General features: G+C 36.0%; 1 protein-coding gene across 1 annotated transcript in view; it reads left to right on the top strand.

Annotated features, from left to right (window-relative positions):
* ATR (ATR checkpoint kinase) overlaps positions 1-26,565 on the top strand; it is a 101,211-nt gene that overhangs the window by 57,911 nt on the left and 16,735 nt on the right. The window contains exons 29-38 of the mRNA XM_082625780.1: positions 1,637-1,801; positions 2,849-2,940; positions 5,384-5,475; positions 5,712-5,889; positions 7,067-7,246; positions 7,688-7,847; positions 9,785-9,964; positions 14,218-14,360; positions 25,504-25,601; positions 26,191-26,423. Of these exons, the coding sequence (XP_082481906.1) occupies positions 1,637-1,801; positions 2,849-2,940; positions 5,384-5,475; positions 5,712-5,889; positions 7,067-7,246; positions 7,688-7,847; positions 9,785-9,964; positions 14,218-14,360; positions 25,504-25,601; positions 26,191-26,423 (1,521 nt within the window). The remainder of the gene's footprint in view (positions 1-1,636; positions 1,802-2,848; positions 2,941-5,383; positions 5,476-5,711; positions 5,890-7,066; positions 7,247-7,687; positions 7,848-9,784; positions 9,965-14,217; positions 14,361-25,503; positions 25,602-26,190; positions 26,424-26,565) is intronic.

Genomic DNA, 26,565 nt, shown 5'->3' with positions numbered 1-26,565 from the left:
TGGAAAATGAGTAGCTTGTAGTCTTTGGGTGATTAGTCCTCTCCTGTCTTTTTTCTCCTTGTCTAGCTCTGAGTCTCTTGTTCATTGTTAAAGTCATTCCTTTACAAGGATGTTCAGCTCCCTCATCTTTCTCCCTCTGTGTTGTATTCACTTTGTAAGACTCTAGTGCTGGATAAACTCACCCATCTGCTTTCCCAGTGTCTGCATGTAAGCAGCTGAACATCACTGGAGAAAAATCACACAATGGATTTTTAACTGGTTTTCCTTTCAATTCATAATCTCAAACATCAGTGGGACTCTTTAACCCTGCCTTCAGTCATTCTATGTTTCTCTAGTAAAGACTACTTTCGCACTCTTCAAGATGACTATTTCTTACCTTCTCTTCATTTCTCTGCTTCCACCTTACTTACTCTGTTGAGATGATCTTGCTTCATTGTTCATTAGGAAAGTAGAAAGCCAGATGTCTACCAAATCCGAAAAAACATTGGCATCTGTACCAGATTCCCTTTCTTCCCTTCTCTTGTTCCTAAGGAAGGATCCCTTCCTGCCAAAATTCAGTTCTTCTACTTTTGTTCTTGATTTCAATCCTTCAGATATTCCTGCTTTCTCCAATATCATTAATTTTTCTTTCTCAACCAGAGTACATAGAACATATAGACATGCTCTGGTGTCATCTGTAAAAAATCTTAATTTTTTATAATTCCCTTGATCTTACAGTATCTTCTTCAGTTACTTCCCATCTTTCTGTTTCCTTTCACAGTCAGTTTTAAAAAGAACTGCCCATCTTCTCTGTATTCCTTCTTCACTTCCCATTTACCCTTTGCCCGTTCCAACAAGAGTTCTTTCTCCATTGCACTGACTCTACTCTTGCTAAGAAAATTGGTGGCCTCCATGTTACCAAATCCAATAAATGCTTCCCGGTCCTCATTTTCTTAACCTCATGGCATCATTTGACCACTTCTTTATTAAGGTATTTTCTTTTCTCTCACAACTTCTGGGATACCACATTCTCCAGATTTCTTCAAACTACTCTGGTTTCTCCTCTCAGTTTCATTTGTTAGTTCTTCCTTGTCTTTAAATATACAAGTACTCTGATGTCCTTCCCCAGTCCTCTTTTCTTCCCTCCCTCTATTCATTTCCTAAATCATTTCATCCTTTCCCCTGCCATCTTTGTGCTAATTGCTCCCAAATTTTTATCTTCAGCCTGAATATCTCCTTTGAACCCAGATTTAGTGTCTTGTGTTTCTTGAAAGCATCTCAATATGAATATATTAAAATGCTGTTTTAAATGTTTTTAAGTTTTAAAATGCAATAAAATACTTATAAACTATACTCAACAGAATTTATGATATATTGGATTTTTAAAAGAGTTCACGACTTTGAGGTTCTTTACAGCTCTCATTATCAATAACAGTTACTAGTATAGATTTGTATTTAAGTGGAATATGAGTATATTTAAGTGGAACAGAATGCCTGGAAATAAGTTTGCAGTTTCACTGTGAATCTATCTTGAAACAAATACATATTGTTGCTTTGAGAAAAAAATTCTTATATTTTTTTTTACATAAACTGGTGGCTTTATAGTTTTATTTCCAGTTGTGTTTTTCCCCCCTTGTTTTTTAACGATTGAACAAAGAAATTGTATGCTGCTATGCATGAACCAGATGGAGTGGCTGGAGTAAGCGCAATTCGAAAGGCAGAACCATCTCTAAAAGAACAGATCCTTGAACATGAAAGCATCGGCTTACTGAGGGATGCCACTGCTTGTTATGACAGGGCTATTCAGTTAGAACCAGACCAGGTAAGAGATAAATGAAAGGCCTTGTAACAAAAAGAACTCTGAACTAGGAACTTTGGAAACCTTAATTTCAATACTGTCTCTACCAGTGTCACAGTGTGTCTGGAAAATATTTAACCGTCTCTGAACTTGAGTTTCCTGATTGATAAAATTAGAGACATGCTAGAGGATCTCAGAGATCACTTCCAATACCAAATTTCTGTGACCTTACAAACTCCCAAATAAATGAGATTTACTGTGAAGTATACTTAATTAAACTCTATGTTCCATTACTCTAAAATTGATATAATTTTAGTTTGCTGTTAAAAGTATAAGACTTGCATCAATTTTTAATAATAATGGTGATTCTCTACAGCCTAAGAAACTTTTTCAGGTTACACATGCCCCCATCACCATCTGGGAATCTCTGAAATGGTCCCTTAGAATCACTGGGCTACAGCTGCTAACGGGGGGACGTTGCATACCTCATGTATGTTGGAACAGGTTTAGAATCACTGATTTATAATCTTGGCTTAGATCCTCTCTAATCTCGGGGTATTCCTTTTTGTCATAATTGACATGTTCACTTTCTCAAAAGTTCAGTGTGTAGGGCCTTTATTTTTCACAGGCTTGTTTTCAATTTTAAAGAATATTTCACAATCCTATTTAACTTTTCAGTTACTGAAGCCCAAAATCGATATTAATAATATTGTGATGTTTGAGTTTTAATTTTTACGTGAGAAATGACAAATAATCTTTAAACAAAGTATTAAGGAGTACTTGTTACTTTTATATTTGATCTGAACCAAAAATCAGACTATATCTGGAAAAGATAATAAATGCAATCTGAGATTTTTTGTAGGTTGTCTCCATTAAAAAAAAAAAAAATTCAGATGTGTTTAGGACATCGGTAGAGGGCTCTGCCATATAGCCAAGCAAGTCAGTTGTTAAACTAAGAAAGGTAGGCTCAGTGAGGTAAATAGCATTTTTTAATGAATATCAGTTAAACACTTTTTGGTTCCTAAGATATATTTGTAACAGTTGCTATTTTAAATACTTTTAAATTTCCAGATCATTCACTATCATGGCGTAGTGAAGTCCATGTTAGGTCTTGGTCAGCTGTCTACTGTAATCACTCAGGTGAATGGAGTGCATGCTAACAGGTAATGTTTTTTAAAAGAATGATTTTCTTTTGTTGTTGGTTTGGAATGGGAAATTTTTAATTAATTAATTGGGTTGAAGTAATGTTTACTAAAGTAATGAAATCTTTTTTGTTTTCATGGTGTTGGAGATAAACACCAAAGAATAACTTTTCCTACTGTCTCTTAAGTCAATCTAGCACTTAACAGCTTATCTTCCATGCAAAGAGTCATCCTTGAATTACATTTGCTTTATGACAGGAACCTGTAAGACTTCACCTACTATTGGTGAAGCTCATATTAGTATTTCCAGAAGATATCTAACCTCTGCCTACATTATCAGCACCAGTTATTTTCTGTGCTGGGGAGAGGGAAACTTTGTGACTGAACTAAGGAATACCGCTCTAGAATGTGTGGGTTGATTTTCTCCTAAAAGACTAGTAAAAATGAAAGCAGCCTTCCTTTCCTAAAGAAAATGGGTTCCTTATAGCAAACCAAACGATACCCCCCCAAAAAGTACTTACATGTGGCAGAGATTAAGACATGCATGGTTCTTCTAGTTTAGAGAATTACTAGAGAGGTTGGTTGTGCTCTTGAAGCTGCCTTGCTCTGCAAGCTAAAAGCCTTACTCCTTAATGTATTTACCAGACCCCAGTTGACTTTTCTGGACAGTGAGATCTGGTCAAAAGAGATGGGATCTTAGTTTGCCAAAGAGCACAGGCCACTGTTTTTAGTTAGTTCACACTGACAACATCTCTTCTAAGTACAGTTTCTATAAATTCCAAACTGTGATTTTAAAGATCACTGTTCTACAGTGTCTGGGAGTAGAGAAGCTCAGTGTTAGTTGGATGGTTAGTGGATTTACGAAATGATGAAAGAAGCTTTACGGAAGCAAGGAAAGATTCGTTATATGTTTTAGATATGTTTCTCCAGATTAATTGAGAGACCTTGTGAATAAAAGGGTTGCAGAAATTTGGGAAAGTTTGTTTTGGCTCAAGCCGACGTGTCATGTTTCCTTAAGATGCACGCTGCACAGTCTTCTCTTTGGATCTGGGATACATAGAGCCTCCTGATTGTTTGATTTGTGAAAAGGCAAGTTTCAATATTCAATGAAGGATACTGTATCGTTGAAGCAAATGGTCATTGAGGGTATGAGTTTTCCTTGGGGAGAATATTTGCATTTAAACAAATATTTCTCCAAAATTATTGACTGTGCTTAACCTACACAATCATTTTTTTAATACATTTATGGAAGTAAGTTCTCACAGCCTGATCCTCATTGCCATTTGGTACTCCTTGGTGTGATATATCCCCTCTGGAGAGCAACTCCTGCTAATTCTACTCAGATTTGTATCCTAAAATTTTGATACTTTGGCATCGAGTGATAAGCTAGTGAAGTTATTCAAAGTTGGACTTTTGAAAATTATATTTCTGTTGTATTTCTTTTAGCTTTGTTCTAAATTGTTCTTGGTGGTATTTAGACATTAGAGAATCTTTGATATTTATGCTACTACTTTAGTTGTTTTAAATAAAAATTGATTGACTCATTTGTTATGTTTTCTTTATGTGTTTTTACTACAGAAAGAACAAGGAGGGCTTTTAAGGGCATTGATCCCAGCCTCCCTGAGTGTTACCTTATTTATAGTATGTGTACCTTTGGTATTATTAGGTAATTAAATAGAAAAATGTGCCTAGCTGAGGGTTTAGCATATAGCAGGTATTCAAATTATATGATTTAATAAAGAAGAAACATGGGGAAGTATAGCTTCTTCTATACAGTCATGATCTAAACATCACTAGCCATCTTAGTGTCACATAAGTAGGATACTTAAAAAAAAATTACCTATATAATGCTGCTTTTAAAAACCCCAATTTTAAAGTAACTGAAAATAATTTAAGAATAGTTATGTATTTTAGGTAGCTAATTTTGTATCCTTTGTCATACTATTGACACATAATTTGTAACATTGTTATGCCTTTATTATTGAGTGTCCTATGTACCCCAGTGCTCAACCTACCCCACCAGCTTCTATGTTTTTTGTCTTAAATTTAATTCAAAATACCAAGTTATTAGAATTGCTTACCTCTGAATGCATGTATGTTCAGTTGGCTCTTTTTTCTCCCTGCTCTTTGTTCAAGTTAAGCATGCAGTTCCTTTTACAACTGCTCTTTGTAATTATCCAGGCATTAATTCTGCTCTAATATATGGCAAATTTGTCCCAAAAAACAGCATTTTTAAATGGCTGTATCAGAAGTAATTATTGAAAAAAATGTTTTGGGGGACTGGAAACATTACAATTTGGGGGATTGTTTTGGATAGAGATAATTATTTTGTACCTACATGCAAAATACAATACAATGAATAGAGCAATAAATAACTACAATAAATAGAGTATCTAAACCAATGAAAAAATCTCTAAATGCCACTTTAAATAAATGTTTAAATGATACGGATTTCTTTTAACAGGTCTGAATGGACAGATGAATTAAACACATACAGAGTGGAAGCAGCTTGGAAATTGTCACAGTGGGATTTGGTAGAAAACTATTTGGCAGCAGGTAAAATTACTTCTTAAAATATAAGCAGTTTTAATATGCCATAAATATTTAGACTTAAGTAGCTGAGCAACATTCGTAATTAATCTCTCAGCTTGTTTTATGATTGCCTTGTTTAAGTTCAAAGTGGAATGAAACCATCTGTTCCAGATTTCTTTTGACCATTTTATCAAATGAAATAAAGCTTGTTCTGGGATCCAGCTATCATGGCATGCCTTGACTCTTCATTTGTTTTTCAGATGGGAAATCTACAACATGGAGTGTCAGACTGGGACAGTTATTATTATCAGCTAAAAAAAAAGATATCACAGCTTTTTATGACACATTGAAACTAGTGAGAGCAGAACAAATTGTACCTCTTTCAGCTGCAAGCTTTGAAAGAGGCTCTTACCAACGAGGATATGAATATATTGTGAGGTATTTTGAGGTTTCCATTTTTATATTCCTGGTCTGTAGGTGTCATATGACAGGCTTGGAATTTTGTGCCTGCTAAATAAATGATAGTGTGTTTGGTGTTACGCAGAGCTCACAAAATGGCTCTTTTCATTTTTTTTACCTCACAATCACCCTATCTATAGTTTTCTAAAAATATTCTAACATACATCCTTTTAATTAGAGAGGCAATTATGAGACTTCTAAAAAATAGCAAAAATATCTTACATTTGTCTTGTTGTAATGTCATAGTTTATTTTCTATATAACCTAAATAACTAGACGTCTACTCTGCATGGCACATTGGTGCTCAGTACTTGTTGGTTCCCTTTCCTTTTCTCTTTGAGAAATGCATTTGACATTTCCCACTCCCCCCTCAAATGTAGGTATTACATTACTCACAAGTAATATTAATATTACAAGTAATATTAATTTTTAGAGGTAAGGAAGAAAATGATGGAAAACATTTTAGGTCTGTTAATTTACCTGAAGAAAAGAATAAAACATGTTGTAATTGAACAACAGTAAATTAAAAAGAAATATATGCTACTTTTAAAATTATATTTTGTATCAGCCCCTTTGGTAACAGCTTAATGACACCAGAGATTGGACCACTGGGATTAATTCAGTTATGTAGCTATTCAACTGCATGCTTGAACACTGGGTTATAGACATGGGAAAAAGCTAATTTGAACGTATCACAAATGTTTCCATCAGCCTTAGGAAAAAAAAATTTTAAATTGCATTCATTTCACAATTTTTTACTGGCATCTACTATGCCAGGTCCTCTTACAATAGCACCAGCAATATATACAAATATTTACATTGATTTATATTTTCTTTTATCTTTATACAGGTGGTAAAGTCTGGCTTTCATACATTTGAATTTAGTTTTATATACCCTTCTCCAATTTAATTAGAGGGGTCTAGGGATCATAGCAAAGCACTGACTATTGAAATCAACATAAATTAGTGTTTATACCCAATTTGAAAAGTTATAAATGTTACTGTTTATATACCAAGAATATATATTGGTTAAAGTTCTTCCAAAGAAAACTGCACATTTCATATTCTTCATGGTTAATTTAAAGTACATGCTTTATATGTCAGATTAATATGGCTGACTATGATAACATATTAACATAGGCTCTATCTGTCTTCAGATTGCACATGTTGTGTGAGTTGGAGCATAGCGTCAAACCAGTTTTTCACCAGTCTCCAGGTGACAGTACTCAAGAAGATTCACTAAATTGGGTAGCTCGACTGGAAATGACCCAGAATTCCTACAGAGCAAAGGAGCCCATACTGGCTCTCCGGAGAGCTTTATTAAGCCTCAACAAAAGGTTTTACACACTTTTTTTTTGCATGTCAGTTATTGTGAATTTAGTATTATATTTGCTTATTACTTGGGAGTATTTATCTTTCCTAATTTTCTCTCTGAATCTGTATTTTTCTATTGTCAGTTGTCAAGTCTACACTATATAGGTAAAATGAGCCTAGAACTTAAAAATTACTTTTATGTGCAATATATCATTTTTTTAATGTTGAAAACGTATCTGGGGGAGGTACAGATATAAGTCAATAGTAAGGTCTTCATAGGCTTGTAATTGATAACAATGGAGAACTCTAAGAAAATTAAAATTAGTTTTTAAACAAATAAATATTCTTTGATTCCTTTGAAAAGATATATTGAGAAGGTTCCATGTTGGGAAGAGATATTTTAATTAAGCTGTTGGATATGCTTAAAAATGCTCTTTCCCCCCCGTTTTGTCACATTCCTTTAGACCAGATTACAAAGAAATGGTTGGAGAATGCTGGCTACAGAGTGCCAGAGTAGCTCGAAAGGCTGGTCACCACCAGACAGCCTACAATGCTCTCCTTAATGCTGGAGAATCACGACTTGCTGAACTGTATGTGGAAAGGGCAAAGTGGCTGTGGTCCAAGGTAATGGCCAAGGGGGCGTCATCGTACGTACTTCCATCATAGGTACTTCCTACAAAGGCATGACAGAGATTAGATCCCTAATCTAAATTCAGAAACTTCTTTTTCTGTCACCTTTCTGCATCATTTATCTACCATCATCTGGAAGAAACTTCCTTCTATCCTGAAGTCCCCAAATATTTTCCCATTTCAAGACTGAAAGTGCAGTTCTTTCTGTTTTCATCTGTCTTCCATTTTTTTCTTGAGGGAAATGACCAATTTTTACTTTGGTTTTACCTTTTATATATATATTATACATGAGTGCACTCAAGAAATGTTTAGGTGAACATAACACTGTCCTTATTACATTCTTGGCAGATAATTAGTTTTGTGTAGACTTGCCACTGTTGCTGTAAAGATCCACTTCTAATCTAGCCTGTCAGAAAGGGTTTAGCTTCAGAACAAACGTCCTCAGCAACCCTCAGATTAAAGCTACAGTTATAAGAAGGGGGCTTTTAAAATATACAAACTCCTTGAAAAGCTCATGCCGCAGATTTAAAGGACTCTTACTTTCATATCTCCTCATGCTTGCCACCAGTCTAGAATTAGTAGTAGGCATAGCATGTTCTGAAATTGACGGTTAGCAACTATAGTTGGTGCCATCTGTGATTAAACTAACTTTTATGGTGGCTAAGAAAGGACAGGGGAGATGTTTCCTGGATGGGAGATGAAAGTAATAATTCAGCCTGCATTAGTCACGTCATTTTCAGAGCTAGTGCTAGAACATGTATGTATTGTAGTACCTCAAATTCAGTATGCTCAAAATGCAATTCATCATGTAAAATTCACTGTTTCTCCTCCCATATTCCTTATTTTTCTGAGTAGAACTCTATCACATCCTCTGATTTATGACAGTAATCTGGGCATCATCTTGAACTTCTTCCTCTCCCTCACTTTCCACATCAAGTTGGAGACTAAATTGACCTTAGAAATATCTTTTGAATCCTCTCCCTCTTATTTATCTTTGCTGCTTTCCTTCATGCCCTTAGCATTTACACCCTCTGGCAATATTAACAGTTTTTTTTGAGGTCTCACCATTTCTTGGTGTTCATTACTGTGGTCTGTCATCTTTCTAAAATACACACTGAATTATGTCACTCCCCCAGTTAAAATCCTTCAAAGTATTCTTCATGGCTTTAGGATTAAGTCAGAACTTTAGAAAGTACACAAGACCCTTTCTCATCGAGTCTCAGCCTACCTCTTCAGGTTCGGTTGTCACAAACCCTTTAGTATTCACAAACCCTTTAGTCTTCACAAACCCTTTATCTCACAAACCCTTTAATCTTCAGCTAAAACCAGACTACTTGCCTTTTTCTCAACTAAAATTATTATTCCTTCTACCAAGAGTGTCCTTCACTGAATTCTTTGCCAGGAAAATTTTTACTCATTTTTTAAGACCTAATTTAGATGTTCCTCATGTGATTACTTTGCCTGACCACTGCTCAACTCCTTTTTCCTATATCTTCAGGTAGATTTAGCAGACTGTCTTCTCTTTCCTACATAATATGCATGTATATTCTTCTGTTAATAACACTTAGCACATTGTGTTGTTGTTTTATAGTTTATTTCCTCACTTGGCTGTGAACTTTTTTAAGCCAGAGATTTTGTCATATTTATGTTTGTTTATCCCTAATCATCTACATATATCTTCAGTTCCCTGCACTTCGACTGACTGTAAAAAACAAGTGAATGAATGAATACAGGAGTTCTATATGAAATGAAGCAATGATTCCTTTTTAGGATTTTACTTTCATAGGAGGAAAATGAGAGATGAACATGAAATTACAAATTTATACATAAAATATCTTATGAACTTTAAATTCTAACAATTTTATTTGCTTTTCAGAAAATGGAAATATGTTCTTAAATTAAAAGGCTTGTTGTTGCCTTTTTTCTTTCAGGGTGATGTTCACCAGGCACTAATTGTTCTTCAGAAGGGTGTTGAGTTATGTTTTCCTGAAAATAAAGCCCCAACCGAAAGTAAGAACATGTTAATCCATGGACGAGCTATGCTACTAGTGGGCCGTTTTATGGAAGAAACAGCTAACTTTGAAAGCAATGCAGTTATGAAAAAATATAAGGTAAGTGAATGTATAATGCAATTTCAGTTAGAAACTCACTTTCTTTGTTGTTTTTGAAAATAGATAAAATTATTTTAAGGTCCATATGGGAAGAGCACATGTATAAAAATAGCCAGGAAGCTTTTTTGACTTTTTAGTGAATATATAACATAAGTATATAGTTGGAAGAATTATCACAAAATAAATATAGTCATGAAACCGCCACCCATGTCAAGAAGTAGAATGTTCCTAAGGCTCTAGAACTCACCCTTTCATCCTCCTTCCCAAAGTTAACCACAGCCTGGCCTTAAAATTTTTGAACAAACACATTATATACCTTCCTTACTACGTATTAAGCCTTACATAGATGGTGTTAGAAAAGAGATACTTCTCAGTAACCCATGGGTCAAAGAAAAAATGGCAATGGAAATTGAAAAATACTTTGAACTGAATGATAATAAAAATATGACATAGCAAAACTTGGATTCAGCTAAAGCCATTCTTACAGGGTATTTGAAATATTATTTACATATGTTAGAAGAAAATAAAGGCTCAAAATAATAAGCTAAGAATCCATCTCAAGGAGTTAGAAAAGGAACTGAAAAAAAATTTTAAACATAGAATATAGAAGATACAAAATAATAAAATAAGAGTGGATGGCTAGAATTGTGAAGCAGACTAACCAGGAAAAAGGAGTTAGACAAAAAGTTGTAGATCTGCATTAGAATCACCACTGAGTCTTTGACTGAATACCACAATACACATGCATAACTCAAAATTCTATGAGGCCCAGCTGGAAACAGCTGCTAAGGAAAGAACAACCATGGGGGAACTATAAGAAGAACAATTCCCAGAAGGCAAATAGGCCCACTGATAGAAATCAACAATGTCAATCTTTTGGGTTATAGAGCAGAAAAGAGTGGAGTGTAACAAGTATATTTTAGAGGGGCAAACTGAGAATAACCAGGAGGTGTTTCAAGACTTATTATAAAGGTATAGAAATTAAGGTGATGTTGTGTTCATGTAAGGCTAGGCAAATAACCAATAGAACAGAAGAGAGAACCCAGAAACAGATTCTAGGTGGTATTGTAGAGTTGTGAGAATAATCTTTTCCATAAACATTGTTGTGCTATTTGGATAGCTTATGGGAGGAGAAATCAAACTTGATCCCTTCTTTACAACATAAACAAAAATAAACGTCAGGTAGATTGTAGATCTAAATGTGAAAGGCAAAATAATAAAGGTCCCAAAATAGAATATAGGAGAGTATCTTCAAACCTAGAGGTAGCTCAGGACATCTTAAACAGATCAAAAACAATAACTATAAAAGAAACGATTAATAAATTTGACTAACTTAAAATTATGAATTTCTGTTCATCAAAAGATACCATTGAGAATGTAAAGGCAAGAAAGAAGGGAGGTGGGTGGGGGAGAATAGATGAAGGGGATTAAGAGGGATAAACTTTCAGTTATATAATAAATAAGTCATGGAGACATACAGCATAAAGAATATGGTCAATAATATTGTAATAACTTTGTATGGGGACAGGTGGTTACTAGACTTATCATGGTGATCATTTTATAGTGTATGCAAATGTCAAATCATTATGTAGTACACCTGAAACTAACATGATATTATACGTCAGCTTTTATTTTTTACTTAAAAAATAAAAATATATATTTATTAATAAATATTTTTTAAAAGAATGTAAAGGTAAGCAATAGATTACAAGATATTTGCAATACATAAATGGTGAGGCTTATATCCAGAATATAATAAGAACTCTTAAGAAAAATACAGACAACTCAATTTTAAAATTGAATAGAAGACTTAACAGAAGGATATATATAAATGACCCGAAAAAAGAAAATATGTTCACTGTAGTAGACAGGAATAGATGCAAATTTTAAAAGTATTATGATGAAACTAATACAATATTATAAATCAACTGCTGTTCAGTTTAAAGAAAAGTATTATAAGCTAACACTATATACCTACAAGAATGGTTAAAATTTAAAAGATTGATATTTTCAAGTGTTAGCAAGGCTATAGAGCATTTAGACGCTCATACAGTGCTGCTGGAAGTATAAGTTATTACAGTCATTTTGGACAACAGTTTGGTGTTTTCTTCTAAAGGTGATAATACTGTGACAGCCGCTTTACCAATGCTCAACATGTCTCCATAGAACATGTACAAAAATGTTTATGCCAACGTTATTTGTAGATTTTAACCTGGAAGTAGAAATGTCAATCAATTATAGAATGGATAAACGAATTATAACATATCCCTATAATGGAATACTGTATGTATAGCAGTGAAAACCAACAAACCAAAGTTACATCCAACAACTTGAATGGTTCTCCCAAACTTAATGTTGAAGGAAAAAAGTCATATGAAAAAATCATACATGTAGTATGATTCCATTTATATAAAGTTCAGAAATGAGCAAAACAAAATTATTGTATCAGAAATGGAGATAGTGGTTGTTTTTAGTCCATTTGCACTGCTATAACAAACGTACCGTATACTGGGTGGCCTAAGCACCATTTATTTCTCACAGTTCTGGAGGCTGGGAAGTCCAGAATTAAGGTGCTAGCAGATTCAGTCTGGTGAGGCCCTGCTTACATAGACAGCCATCTTCTCCTTATAACCTCACATGGCAGAAGAGGCAAGGGAGGTCCCTGGGGCCTCTTTTATAAGGGCACTAATCTTATTCATGAGGGTTCCACACTTGTGACCTAATCACCTCCCAAAGGCCCCACTTCCACATACCATCACATTGGGGATTAGACTTCAACATATGAATTGGGCGAGGGGGGAGGGGGGACAACACACAAATATTTAATCTGTAGTAGTGATTATTTGGGAGGAAAACAAAGGGAGTAGTGTTTGGGAGGGCGAAGGGGAAGGCTCGTGTTTCTGGAGTTCTTATATAGGTGTGATCACTTTGTGATAATTGAGCAAGCTTTGCATATAAGATTTATCTTTCTGTATGTAAATTTTATTTTCCAAAATAAAATTTTAACTTAAACCAGGAAGGAAGGAGAGCGGGAGGGAGGAGGAAAGGAAAGTAAGGGAGATAGAAAGACGATGAAACCAGATTGAAAATATCTTTTTAGAAGCAATCTTAATTAGCATTTTCCTTCATTCCCTTCGCTTCTCCTGTGACTAGATGGGAAAAGCACACTGGGAGCCTCGTCCCAGTGGCCGGTTTTAGGCACATGAATCCAGCATCTGCTCCATACATCTAATCGTGTCATTCTGTCCTCTATCCACAAGCAGGTTTGTATCTGTAAGGTTTTAGGATTAGATTTGGAGGAAACTTAAGATCTCATTTTAAGGTTCCTGGTCTAAACTGTGTTCTCAAATTTGCTTGAATTAAGAATCGAGCTTTATTAAAAATTTTTTTTTTACTCAGCTGTTCTATGTATTTTCCATCACATTTCAAATAATATAATTAAAAATTAATAAAGCACACACAATGTACAAATATAAGGGAAAGGGAGAGGAAATGACAAAGGTGACTGAGTAGGAGTGGCCAGAAAGGTAGGAGAAAACTTGGAAGATCGTGGCCTCACAGAAGCAAAAGGAAGAAAGTGATTCAAAGAAGAGATGGCACGGACAACAGAAACATGCTGAAGAGAGGTCATTCACGTGAGATCAGAATTAGAAAGTATGTCTGTTTAAGTTGCTACTTTAGTGGAGTGGTGTCTACTGAACCAAAAAGAAATAGTTTGAGGAATGACGGTGAGTTGGAGAATTCTTTTCAGAAGCCTGATTATGAAGGAGTTGAGAGAGAGGGCAATAACTTGTAGATCTTAGAGAAAAATAAGATATGTGATTTCTTTTTTAAACCATATTTGAATGCCTTTAAAGTCTTGTCCTCTTCAGAGATTTGATATTCTTCTTTCTCTGAGGTTTTTTTTAAAAACAATAAAAATATACCTGTACACACATACATGAAATACCTTAATCCATCTGAAAATTATTTTGATGTATCATATAAAGTGGCAATGTAAGTGGAGTGTTTTTCCCTATATAGCAAATTAGCATGACATGTTGATCAGCGGGCAACCCACCAGAACCTACCAGCTATCCTGAGAAAACCTTTGTAAGAAAGTAGCTATTCCTTATTTACACCAGAGTCAGTCTGCCTTTGACTTTGCTCTGCCAAGATGTCGGTCTCATAATTTTGATCCCTAATTATCTATTTATACTTCCCATCATAGTGGGGGGTTTTATTAAGTGGATATTCTCTGTTATCTTTTACAGGATGTGACCTTGTTCCTGCCAGAGTGGGAGGATGGGCATTTCTACCTTGCCAAGTACTATGACAAATTGATGCCCATGGTCACAGACAACAAAATGGAGAAGCAGGGTGATCTCATTCGGTATATAGTCCTTCACTTTGGAAGGTGAGAGTGAGAACTGCATGTTTGCTGATTAAATATATCAAGGTGACTCTGTTGATATTGAACTATTATCACAGATCTTAGCATATGTAGGATGTTTTCTGCTTTATGATTATCACCTTAGATGAGATATAAATTTTTTCTTTGTACAATTTTTCCTTCCCTTTAAATAATAACTATTTTAATGGAATAAGTAATATATGCATGTTTTTTAAAATTCAGTAGTACCGAGAATATACAATGAAAATTGTGTCCTTCCAATTCTGGACCCTCATCCTCTGAGTCCCCTTCCCTAGAATTCCAGAAGACCCTAAATCTAGTACATTTAATGGTTGTATTTAATTGCCTGTGGAATGTTTCATTCCAGCCCATTCTCTAAGAAGTAGTATATATAAAAATGGTTTTGACATTAGACTTGTAGAAAGAGCTTATCACTTAAACTAGGTAACAGGTGAAATGTAACTTAATTTCGTATATTAGTGTATTATAGTCAAATAGTATATTGTCTCATGCCTGCTGTTTATATTATCACAAATTGTTAATTCCTAAGAAGTAATAATAACATTCCACTCATTTTCTTGTCATACTCATGGACCATTGCTTTACTGATGAATAACTTACTTCATAGTAATAAATTTATTTAAAGTTGCCTATTATCAGGTATTTTGACTTCTCAGTTCAATATTTTCAGAAATCAAAGCAATATATTTTTGTTCATCAGCAGTGTTAGGATTGCAAGATTTGGCCAAGCCTTTCTTCCCAAAATGGAATTCAATTTTTGTTTGCTTGTTTGTTTTTTTGTTTGTTTGTTTTTTGGCCATGCCATATGGCTTGTGGGATCTCAATTCCCCAACCAGGGATTGAACCTGGGCCACGGCAGTGAAAGCCTGGAATCCTAACCTGTAGGCCACCAGGGAGCTCCCTGGAATTCAAGTTTTATAAAATCCAAACCTAATTTAATTTATTATTGATTATTAATGACTTGTTATTGAGGAAGAATTCCTGGCATATTGGCATTTTGAAATGGAAGCATAAGCAGAGGACAGTTATTAAATTCATTTTTCTTTTCTAAAATGAGTAATACCTCTCATTTGCTCTTTGGTCTTCACATATATCATATGCATGGTATACAGAATTTATTTAATACATTTCTTCTAAAACGAGTTATTTGGAGTCCTTGATATGTGTAAAACTATTAGGTATAGTGTGAGATTTTTAAAAGTACAGTTTAAGAAAGTAAGACTATTTTAGAATATATTTTATCCATAGTAGTTAAAATAAAACATATGGATGCTTAAAGGAGTAAATATGCTCAGCTATCGATACTTTTCCCCTGAGTCATTGAATTACTGTGTTATTGCTAATTAAGCATTAGTGTTTGCCCTCAAGGAGCTACAGTCCAATTGGGTAGAGAAACCTTAGCACACAAAATATTTAAATAATGGTACATAGTAGAATGTGATCAAATATCAAAATAAGTGGTATAAATATTAGAAATATCTTTTTGATGTTTGCAAGATACCAAAAATGAACCAAACAAGTCCAGGAGTCATGGATTTGGGGCAAATCTGAAGTCAAAACTCAAACCACTGGCTTCATGATATCAAAAGTGTCTCTTTGGGCTTCCCTGGTGGCTCAATGGTTGAGAGTCCGCCTGCCGATGCAGGGGACATGGGTTCGTGCCCCGGTCCGGGAAGATCCCACATGCCGCGGAGCGGCTGGGCCCGTGAGCCATGGCATCTGAGCCTGCGCGTCCGGAGCCTGTGCTCTGCAACGGGAGAGGCCACAACAGTGAGAGGCCCGCGTATCGCAAAAAAAAAAAAAAAAGTATCTCTTTGCACTGCATTGCCAGAGAAGTTTGGTAGGCTTCGTAAAGAAGGTAGGATTTAAAAGGTAATTAAATTCAAGAAAGAGAGGACATTACAGGCATATCTCATTTTATTGAGCTTCACAGATACTGTGTTTTTTACAAATTGAAGTTTTGTGGCAACCCTGTGTTGAACAAGTCTATCAGTTCCATTTTTCCAACAGCATTTATTCACTTCAGGTCTCTGTATACTCACATTTTGCTAATTCTTGCAATATTTCAAACTTTTTCATTATTATTGTGTTTGTTATGGTGATCTGTGGCCAGTGATCTTTGATGTTAACTATTGTAATCGTTCTGGGGCACCATGAACTGCACCCATACAAGACAGCGAACTTATTCCATAAATGCTGTGTGTGTTCTGACTGCTCCACCAACTGGCCATTCCACCATCTCTTTTCTTCTCCTTGGGCCTCCCTATTCCCTGAGACCAATATTGAAGTTAAGCCGATCAATAACCCTACAATGGTCTCTAAGTGTTCAAGTGAAAGGAAGAGTCACACGTCTCTCACTTTAAATCAGAAGCTAGAGATGATTAAGCTTAGTGAGGAAGCCATGTCAAAAGCTGAGACAGGCCAAAAGCTAGGCCTCTTGTGCCAAAGAGTTAGCCAAGTTGTGAAAGTTGTGCAAAGGAAAAGTTCTTGAAGGAAATTAAAAGTGCTACTCCAGTGAACACATGAATAATAAGAAAGTGAAACAGCTTTATTGCTGATATGGAGAAAATTTTAGTAGTTTACAGAGATCAAATTGGACACCGTATTTCCAGAGCCTAATCCAGAGCAAGGCCCTACCTTGCCTCAATTCTAAGAAGGCTGAAAGAGGTGAAAAAGCTGCAGAAGAAAAGTCTGAAGCTAGCAGACATTGGTTCATGAGGTTTAGGGAAAGAAACCGTCTCCATAACAGAAAAGTGCAAGGTGAAGCAACAAATGCTGATGTAGAAGCTACAGCAAGTTATCCAGAAGATCTAGCTAAGATCATTAATGGTGGCTACACTAAACAACAGAATTTCGATGTAGACAAAACAGCCTTATATTGGAAGAAGATGCCATCTTTCATAGCTAGAGGAGAAGTCAATGCCTGGCTTCAAAGCTTCAAAGGACAGGCTGACTCTCTTATTAGGGGCTAATGCAGCTAGTGACTTTAAGTTGAAGCCAGTGCTCACTTACTACTCTGAAAATCCTAGAGCCCTAAGATTTATGCTAAGTCTATTTTGCCTGTGCTCTGTAAATGGAACCACAAAGCCTGGATGACACCACATCTGTTTACAACATGTTTTACTACATATTTTAAGCCCACGGTTGAGATCTACTGCTTAGAAACAAAGATTCCTTTCAAAATGTCAGTGCTCATCGACAATGCACTTGGTCACCCAAGAACTCTGATAGAGATGTATATTTTCATGCCTGCTAACACAGCATCCATTCTGCAGCCCATAAATCAAGGAGCAATTTCAATTTTCAGGTTTTATTGTTTAAGAAATACATTTTGTGATTGGAGTGACATCAGCAATATGGCAGAGTGAAAAGCTACCTTTGTCTCACCCCATCAATCTACAACCAGTAAAACATCCACAGTACAACAAAGGTACTCCTGCTCAACACACCAGCACACTGGAGAATCCACATATTGGTACATCTAAAGGTGGGTGGACTGAAACACATAGAGGAGGTGAAAGCAAGGGAACAGCAGACGTGGTGCCTGCAAAACCCAGCCCTCCAGCCGCAGCAACTGAGTCTGCAGCCCCAGAGAACCCAACAGTGGCAGAGGAGGGAGGTACACATGATTCTAGCCTCCTGGCCCCAGCAGCTCCTGTGGCCACGGGTAACTGGGAAACAGTGGCAGTGGGGCCTGAGACCCTGTCCCTCCAGCCACTGAGGTGCCAACAACTCCAGGTCCACTGTGGCAGAGCCCTACGAACCTTACAATACCAGACGCAGCAGAGGCACCCAAGCAACCTCAGCTGGCCTCCCAACTCTCCTCATTCCCCTCCCCCCATGGCAGTGGAGCCTGCAATTCATGGGATCCCAGATGAGATGGCAGAGCCTACCTACCATCTAGGTGCACCAAGCAGCAACACCAGTGACAGTGGGAGAAGGAAGGTACCATCGACTCCAGAGGCACAAGATGCGATAATGAGGGCAGGGAGTCACACCTCTAACAGAGGAGGTGGAAGGTGGAAAGGGCAGACTCAAATAGAGCCAGAGGCGCCTCAGGTAAAAGAAACCGAAAGCCTATGCTATAGTGCCACCTACTGGAAAACAAAAGAAAGGCCTCTAATCTCTAACCTGTCCCTACTTCAGATTTACCGGCAGAAGAACAACTCATCCAGCACCATGAAGAACCACAGTGACAGTACCACAAAAAGCAAATGATGATTTTCCAGAAACCAAGCTTAAAGACGCAGAATATTGCGATTTGATAGAGAATTCAATATAGCTGTCATGAAGAAACCCAGTGAGCTGCAAGAAAACTTAGAAAGGCAGTTCAGTGAGCTCAGGAATAAAATTAATGAACAGAAGGAGTACTTAACTAAAAGAGTGAAACTCTAAAAAAGAACCAAACAGAAATTCTTGAGTTAAAGACCTCAATAAATGAGATGAAGAGTGCATTTAAAAGCATTGGAAATAGAGCAGACCATATGGAAGAGAGAATTAGCAAGCTTGAAATTGTACAAGTAGGACAGGAAAGAGAAGATATTTTAAAAATGAGGAAGTTCTAGAGAGCTATCCAACTCTTTCAGGAAGGGCAACGTTAGGGTAATGAGTATCCCAGAAGAGAAGACAGGGAGAAGGGAGCAAAGCATTTATTTAAATAATAGCTGAGAACTTCCCAAACCTGGAGAAGAAACTGGGTATACAAGTTCATGAAGCCAAGAGAACACCTAATTACCTTCTCTAAGACAGATTGTATTAAAATTGTCAAAAGTCAATGACAAAGAAAGAATTTTAAAGGCAGCTAAGGAAAAAGGGATGGTAACCCACAAAGCTACCTCATTGGACCATCAGATTTCTCAGCAGAAACTCTACAGACCAGGAGGAAGTGGTGTGACATTCTCAAAATACTGAAAGGTAAAAGTCATCAGTCGAGAATACTCTATCCAGCAAAGTTATCATTCAGATATGAAGGAGAAATAAAGACTTTCCCAGACAACCAAAAGCCAAGAGAGTCAATCAACATTAGACCGGCCTTGCAAGAAATGTTGAAATGAGCTTTTCTACCAGAAACAAAACGGCAAAAAGTACACAAAACTTTGAGTAAGGCAATAAGTAGACAGAATCAAAAGTTGCAAGTCTTTATCACAACAGGTTTTTAAACACTTTGTTATAGCATAAAGGTTAAAGGGGGAAAATGATGAAAAAAACAAATATAGCTGCTTCAATTCAGTAACAAACTCACGACATAAAAAAGGATAATTTGAGACAACAAAAATATAAAAGGGGAAGAGGAAAAGGATGGAACCTGCATAGGTAAATGAAGATAAGATCCTATCAACAGAAAAAGGACTATTTTATCTATGAGAGGTTTCATACAAACCCCATGGCAACCACAAAACATAAATCTAGAGTAGAGGCATGAAGCATAAAAAAAGAGGAAACTATGAAAAACAGAAAACCTCCAAACCAAAATGGCAGACAGACACACAAGGAAAAAACAAAACAAAACAAAACAATGGATGTATAGAGCAACCAGAAAACAAAAGCTAAACTGGCAGTGCTAAGTCCTCATCTGTCACCTAAAATGTAAATAGATTGAATTCACCAACCAAAAGACACAAAGTGGTTGGATGGGTTAAAAAAACAAGACCCAACTGTATGCTGCCTCCAGGAGCTCAGCTCTAAAGACAAACATAGGCTCAAAGTGAAGGAATTACCAAGAAAATGGAAATTAACAGCAAGACAGTAATAGTCGGGGACTTTAACATCCCACTTGTGTCAGTGGATAGATCATCCAGAGAGAAATTCAAGGAAACAGCAGAACCAGATGGATTTGATATATCTATACAGAACATTACATTCAAATGCAGCAGAATACATATTCTTCTCAAGTGCACATGGAACTTTCTAAAGAAAAAATCTCAATAAATTTAAAAAGATTGAAATCATATCAAGCATCTTTCCCAATCACAATGGTATGAAACTAGAAGTCAACTACAAGAAGAAAGGTAGAAAAATGACAAGTATATGGAGACTGAAGAGCATGCTACTGAAGACCTATTGGGTCAACAAAGAAATCAAAGAAAAAATTAAAAGTTACCTGAAGACAAATGAAAATAAAAATATGACATACCAAAAAAATCTATGGGATACAGCAAAAGCAGTACTAAGAGGGAACTTTATAGCAATACAGGCCTACCTCAAGAAACAAGAAAAATCTCAAACAATCTAACCTTACACCTAAAGGAAATAGAAAAAGAAGAACAAACAATGCGCAAAGTCCATAGAAGGAAGGAAATAATAACAATCAGAGTGGAAATAAATGAAATAGAGACTAGAAAGACAGTAGACAAGATCAGCGAAAATAAGAGCTGGATCTCTAAAAAGATAAACAAAATTGACAAACCTTTATCTAGACTCATGAAGAAAAAAAGAGAGAAGGGTCTGATAAATAAAATCAGAAATAAAAGAGGAGAAATAACAACGGATACCACAGAAAAACAAAGGATTGTAAGAGAATATTATGAAGAATATTATGAACAAATTGGACTACCTAGAAGAAATGGACAAATTCTTACACCCTTCCAAGACTGAATCATGAAGAAATAGAAGGACCAGACAGCTTCACAGTGCATTCTACCAAACATTCAAAGAAGATTTAATGCTCAAAGTCTGCCAAAAAATTGAAGAGGAAGGAACGCTTCCTAACTCATTTTATGAGGCCAACATCACCCTGATACCAAAACCAGACAAAGATAACACACAAAAAAGAAAATTATAGGCCAATATCTCTGATGAACATAGACACCAAAATCCTCAATAAAATATTAGCAACCCAACTGCTACAATGTATTAAAAGGATCATACACCATGATCAGTGGGATTTATTCCAGGGATGTAGGGATGATTCAACATACACAAATCAACCAACATGGTACACCACATTAATAAAATGAAGGATAAAAACCATATGATCATCTCAATAGATGTAGAAAAAGCATTTGAGAAGATTCAATATCCATTTTTGATAAAAAGTGTCAATAAAATGGGTATAGTAGAAACATACCACAAATTAGTAAAGGCCACGTATGTCAAACCCACAGCTAACATCATAGTCAACCATGAAAAACTGAAAGCTATCCCTTTAAAATCAAGAACAAGACAAGGATGCCCCCTCTCACCACTCTTATTCAACATAGTATTGGAAGCCGTAGTCAGAGCAAATAGGCAAGAAAAAGAAATAAAAGGCATCTAAATTGTAAAGGAAGAAGTAAAATTGTCACTATTTGTGGATGATGTGATTTTTTATATAGAAAAGCCTAAAGAATACACTAAAAAACTATTAGAAATAATAAACAAATACAGTAAAGTTGCAGGATACAAAATCAGTATACAAAAATCTGTTGCATTTCTATTATACATGCTAGCAGTGAGCTAGCAGAAAGAGAAATTAATAAAACAATCCCATTTACAATTGCAGTAATAAGAATAAAATACCTAGCAGTGAATTTAACCAAGGAGATGAAAGACCTGTACACTGAAAACTATAAGACATTGCTGAAAGAAATTGAAAAAGACACAAATAAATGGAAAGATATTCCATGCTCATGGACTGGAAGAATGAACATTGTTAAAATGCCCATACCTAAGCAACCTACAGATTCAATGCAATTCCTATCAAAATCCCAAGGACATTTTTCACAGAAATACAACAAAAAAATCTAAAACTTATATGGAACCACAAAGGACCCCAAATAGGCAAAGCAAACCTAAGAAAAAAGAACAGGGGGCTTCCCTGGTGGCGCAGTGGTTGAGAGTCCACCTGCCGATGCAGGGGATGTGGGTTCATGCCCCTGTCCGGGAAGTTCCCACGTGCCGCAGAGCGGCTGGGCCCGTGAGCCATGGCTGCTGAGCCTGTGGGTCCAGAGCCTGTGCTTCACAACGGGAGGGGCCACAACAGTGAGAGGCCCGCATACCACAAAAAAAAAAAAAAAAAAGAACAAAGCTGGAGGTATCACATGCCCTGATTTCAAACTATATTACAAAGCTGTGGTAATCAAAATAGCATGGTAATGGCAGAAAATACTATAGATCAGTGGAACATAATTGAGAGCCCAGCAAAACACCCAGGCTTCTATGGACAACTAATATTCAACGAAGCAGCAAAGAATATACAATGGAGAAAGGGTAGTCTCTTCAATAAATGATGTTAGGAAACTGGTCATAGACGTGCAAAAAAAAAATGAAGCTAGACCACTATCTCATACCATACACAAAAATCAACTCAAAATGGATTAAAGACTTGAATGTGAGACCTGAAACCACAAACCTCCAAGAAGAAAACCTAGGCAGTACAGTCTTTGACATCCACCTCAGTAATATCCCTCTGGATATGACTCCTTAGGCAAGGGAAACCAAAGCAAAAATAAACACATGGGACTACATCAAACTAAAACATTTCTGCACAACAAATGAAACCATCAACAAAATGAAAAGACAGCCTACCAAATAGGAGAAGATATTTGCAAACGGTATATCCATTAAGGGGTTAATATCCAAAATATATGAGAATTCACACAACAACAACAAAAACCAACCCAATTAAAAAGTGGGCAGAGGAGCTGAATAGACATTTTTCCAAAGAAGACATTCAGGTGGCCAGCAGACACGTGAAAAGATGTTCAACGTCATTAATTATTAGGGAAATGTAAAACAAAACCACGATGAGTTATCATCTCACTCCTGTTAGAATGACAGTTATCAAAAAGGCAAGAGAAATAACAAGTGTTAGAGGATGTAGAGAAAAGGGAACCCTCCTACAGTGTTGGTGGGAATGTAAATTGGTGCAGCCACTGTGGAAACAGTATGGAGATTCCTCAAAAATTGAAGAATAGAACTAGCATATGATCCAGCTATTCCACTTCTGTGTATTTATCCAAAGAATATGAAAACACTAATTTGAAAAGGTATGTGCACCCTGTGTCCATCGCAGCATTATTAAAATAGCCAGGATATGGAAACAACCCAAGTGCCCATCAACAGATGAGTGGACAAAGAAGTTGTGGTATATACACGTATACAATAGAATACTACTCAGCCTTAAAAAAAGATGAAATCTTGCCATTGTGACAACATGGATGGACTTTGAGGGTATTATGCTAAGTGAGATAAGTCAAACAGAGAAAGACAAACACCGTATGATTTCACTCATATGTGGAATATAAAAAAACAAAGACACACAAAAACAAATGAACAAAACAAACCAAATAAAAACAAACAGGTAGGTACAGAGTAGTGGTTACAGAGGGGAAGGGGAGAGTGAAATGGGTGAAGAGCATCAACCGTATGGTGATGGATGGGAACTAAATTTTTGGTAGTGAGCATGCTATAAGGTATATAGAAGTAGAAATGTAATGTACACATGAAACTTTTATAACGTTATAAACCAATGTTAACCTAAATAACAAATAAATAATGAAAGTAAATTTTTTAAAAAAGAAATACATTTCATATTGTAATAGCTGACACAAGTAATAGCTGCCATATATAGTGATTCCTCTGAAGGATCTGAGCAAAATAAATTGAAAACCTCTGGAAAGGGTTCACCATTCTAGATGCCATTAAGAACATTTGTGATTCATAGGAAGATGTGAAAATATCAACGTTAACAGGAATTTGCAAGAAGTTGATTACAGTCCTCATGTATGACTTTGAGAGGTTCAAGACCACTGTGGAGGAAGGAACTGCAGATGTGGTGAAAGTAGCCAAGAAAACTAGAATTAGGAGTGGAATCTGAAGATGTGACTAAATTGCTGTAATCTCACGATAAAAACACAATAAAACGAATGAAGAGCTGCTTCTTATGGATGAGCAAAGAAAGTGATTTCTTGAGATGGAATCTACCCTTGGTGAAGATGCTATGAACACTGTTGAAATGACAACAAAGGATTTAGAATCTCACCTAAACTTAGTTGATAAAGCAGTGGCGGGGTTTGAGAGGATTGACTGCAATTTTGAAAGAAGTTTTCCTATGGGTACAATGCTATGAAACAGCATTGCACGCTACAGAGAAATCGTTCCTGAAAGGAAGAGTCGGTCAGCGCAGCAAACTTCATTGTTGTCTTATTTTAAGAAATCGCCACGGCCACCCAGCCTTCAGCAGCCCCCACCCTGATCAGTCAGCAGCCATTGACATCGAGGCAAGGGCCTCCGCCAGCAACAAGATTACAACTCGCTGAAGGCTCAGGTGATGATTAGCATTTTTTAGCAATAAAGTATTTTACAATTAAGGTATGTATATTGCTTTTTTTAGACATATGCTATTGCACACTTATTAGACTACAGTATAGTGTAAACATGACTTTTATATGCATTGGGAAACCCAAAAATTCGTGTGACTCACTTTATTGTGATATTCACTTTATCGCAGTGGTCCAGTACCAAACCTGCAATATCTCCGAGGTATGCCTGTACTAACTTTTCACAGATTTGGCAGAGACACGGGGTTGAGTGGTTTGTTGAGAGGATGGTGAGGAAATTGAACTTGATGGAAGATGTATGCAGTGAATAGTGAGAGACTAAGATTGCAAAGTTGTAAAGAAAAAGAGTTGTATATATTTGAATCCCGAGCAGAGTCATTCATATAGTATTAATCTGTAGGTAAGTGATTGCTGTTTTTAAACTGGGGGGAGTATGATAAAGCTAGAATTTCAGAAATGTTAGCCTGGAATTTATTGAAGGGAAGAAATGTGGAATTAGGGAGAACAAGTTACTGTAATGTCCCAGAAATTGAGTGATTGGGCCTGACCTAGGCTTATGACCATGGAATACAAATAAAGGCACAGATCCTAAGGACAATTTAAAAGAAGTACTGACAGGAGTTTGACCAGGTCAAAACTTGAATTATTTTTGGTCAGTGTATTGATACTATAAGAGGTTAGTGAGGAATGAAGAAAGAAGAAAGTGGGGAGAGAGGAGTCAAAGATAATGTGTACTAGGAAGAAATACTGATACTATAAAAATTTTTGTCAGAGACCATATATTTCTCAAGGGGTAGTTTAAGTCTATAATTAATTCATATAATATAAAAAAATACTATGTTAATATATTTTCTATGTAATTGCAGGTCTTTACAGTATGGAAATCAGTTCATATATCAATCAATGCCACGAATGTTATCACTATGGCTTGATTTTGGTGCTAAGGCATATGAATGGGAAAAAGGTATAATTTTTTTGGTAAAATTTTTAAGGGACTGAGAAGAATTATGATTTATGTGAGAGCAAGAAACCAAATGTTAAAAAAGAGGAGAAAGACTAAGCATAGACTTTTTTAAGTAGTTGGAGTTGCAGGGCCTGCAAGTGTAAACCTGCTCGTTCCTTGGTAAAACCTAACACATTTTGAAAAATATTACTTTAAGCCAAATAATTTACCTTAAAAATTACAATGGACTGTGGCTTGTTCTGTTTGCTTCTAGTGAAAATATATGTATATGTATAGCTGATTCACTTTGTTATACAGCGGAAACTAACACACTGCTGTAAAGCAATTATACTCCAATAAAGATCTTAAATAAATAAATGAAGTCTGTTTAAAAAATTTAAAAAAGAAACGGGCCTTGAGTTCTTCAGTGGACTTAAATGTTTTTTCCTACCTGGACAGAGAAAAGTATCTTTTCACAAATTGGCAAGTGATCTAGCTTTGGACATGGGAATAACATATATCTTAAAGCTGTTTTTAAAACCAAACTTTTTTTCTGTGAGACTGATATACTTTTTTACTGGTATTTTTAACTTTGATTTTTTTTTTCCAGCTGGCCGCTCTGATCGTGTACAAATGAGAAATGATTTAGCTAAGATAAACAAAGTTATCACAGAGCACACAAATCACTTAGCTCCATATCAATTTTTGACTGCCTTTTCACAATTGATCTCCCGAATTTGTCATTCTCATGATGAAGTTTTTGTTGTCTTGATGGAAATTATAGCCAAAGTGTTTCTGGCCTATCCTCAACAATCAATGTGGATGATGACAGCTGTGTCAAAGGTGATATATTAATCACAATAGTGTCTTTTTCCATTTTAATGCTAATATGTAGATACAAGTTCCAGGGTTTCTCTCTTATGTTAGATTTGTAGCAAGAAAATAAATTTTAAGTATTTTTAAAAAGAAACTATAGCACTATGTC

Source organism: Mesoplodon mirus (assembly GCF_964341445.2).
Source record: "Mesoplodon mirus genome assembly, chromosome: 6".
Taxonomy (NCBI): domain Eukaryota; kingdom Metazoa; phylum Chordata; class Mammalia; order Artiodactyla; family Ziphiidae; genus Mesoplodon; species Mesoplodon mirus.
Note: the sequence above shows the minus strand (reverse complement) of the source record. Positions and strands in the feature narration are given on the sequence as shown.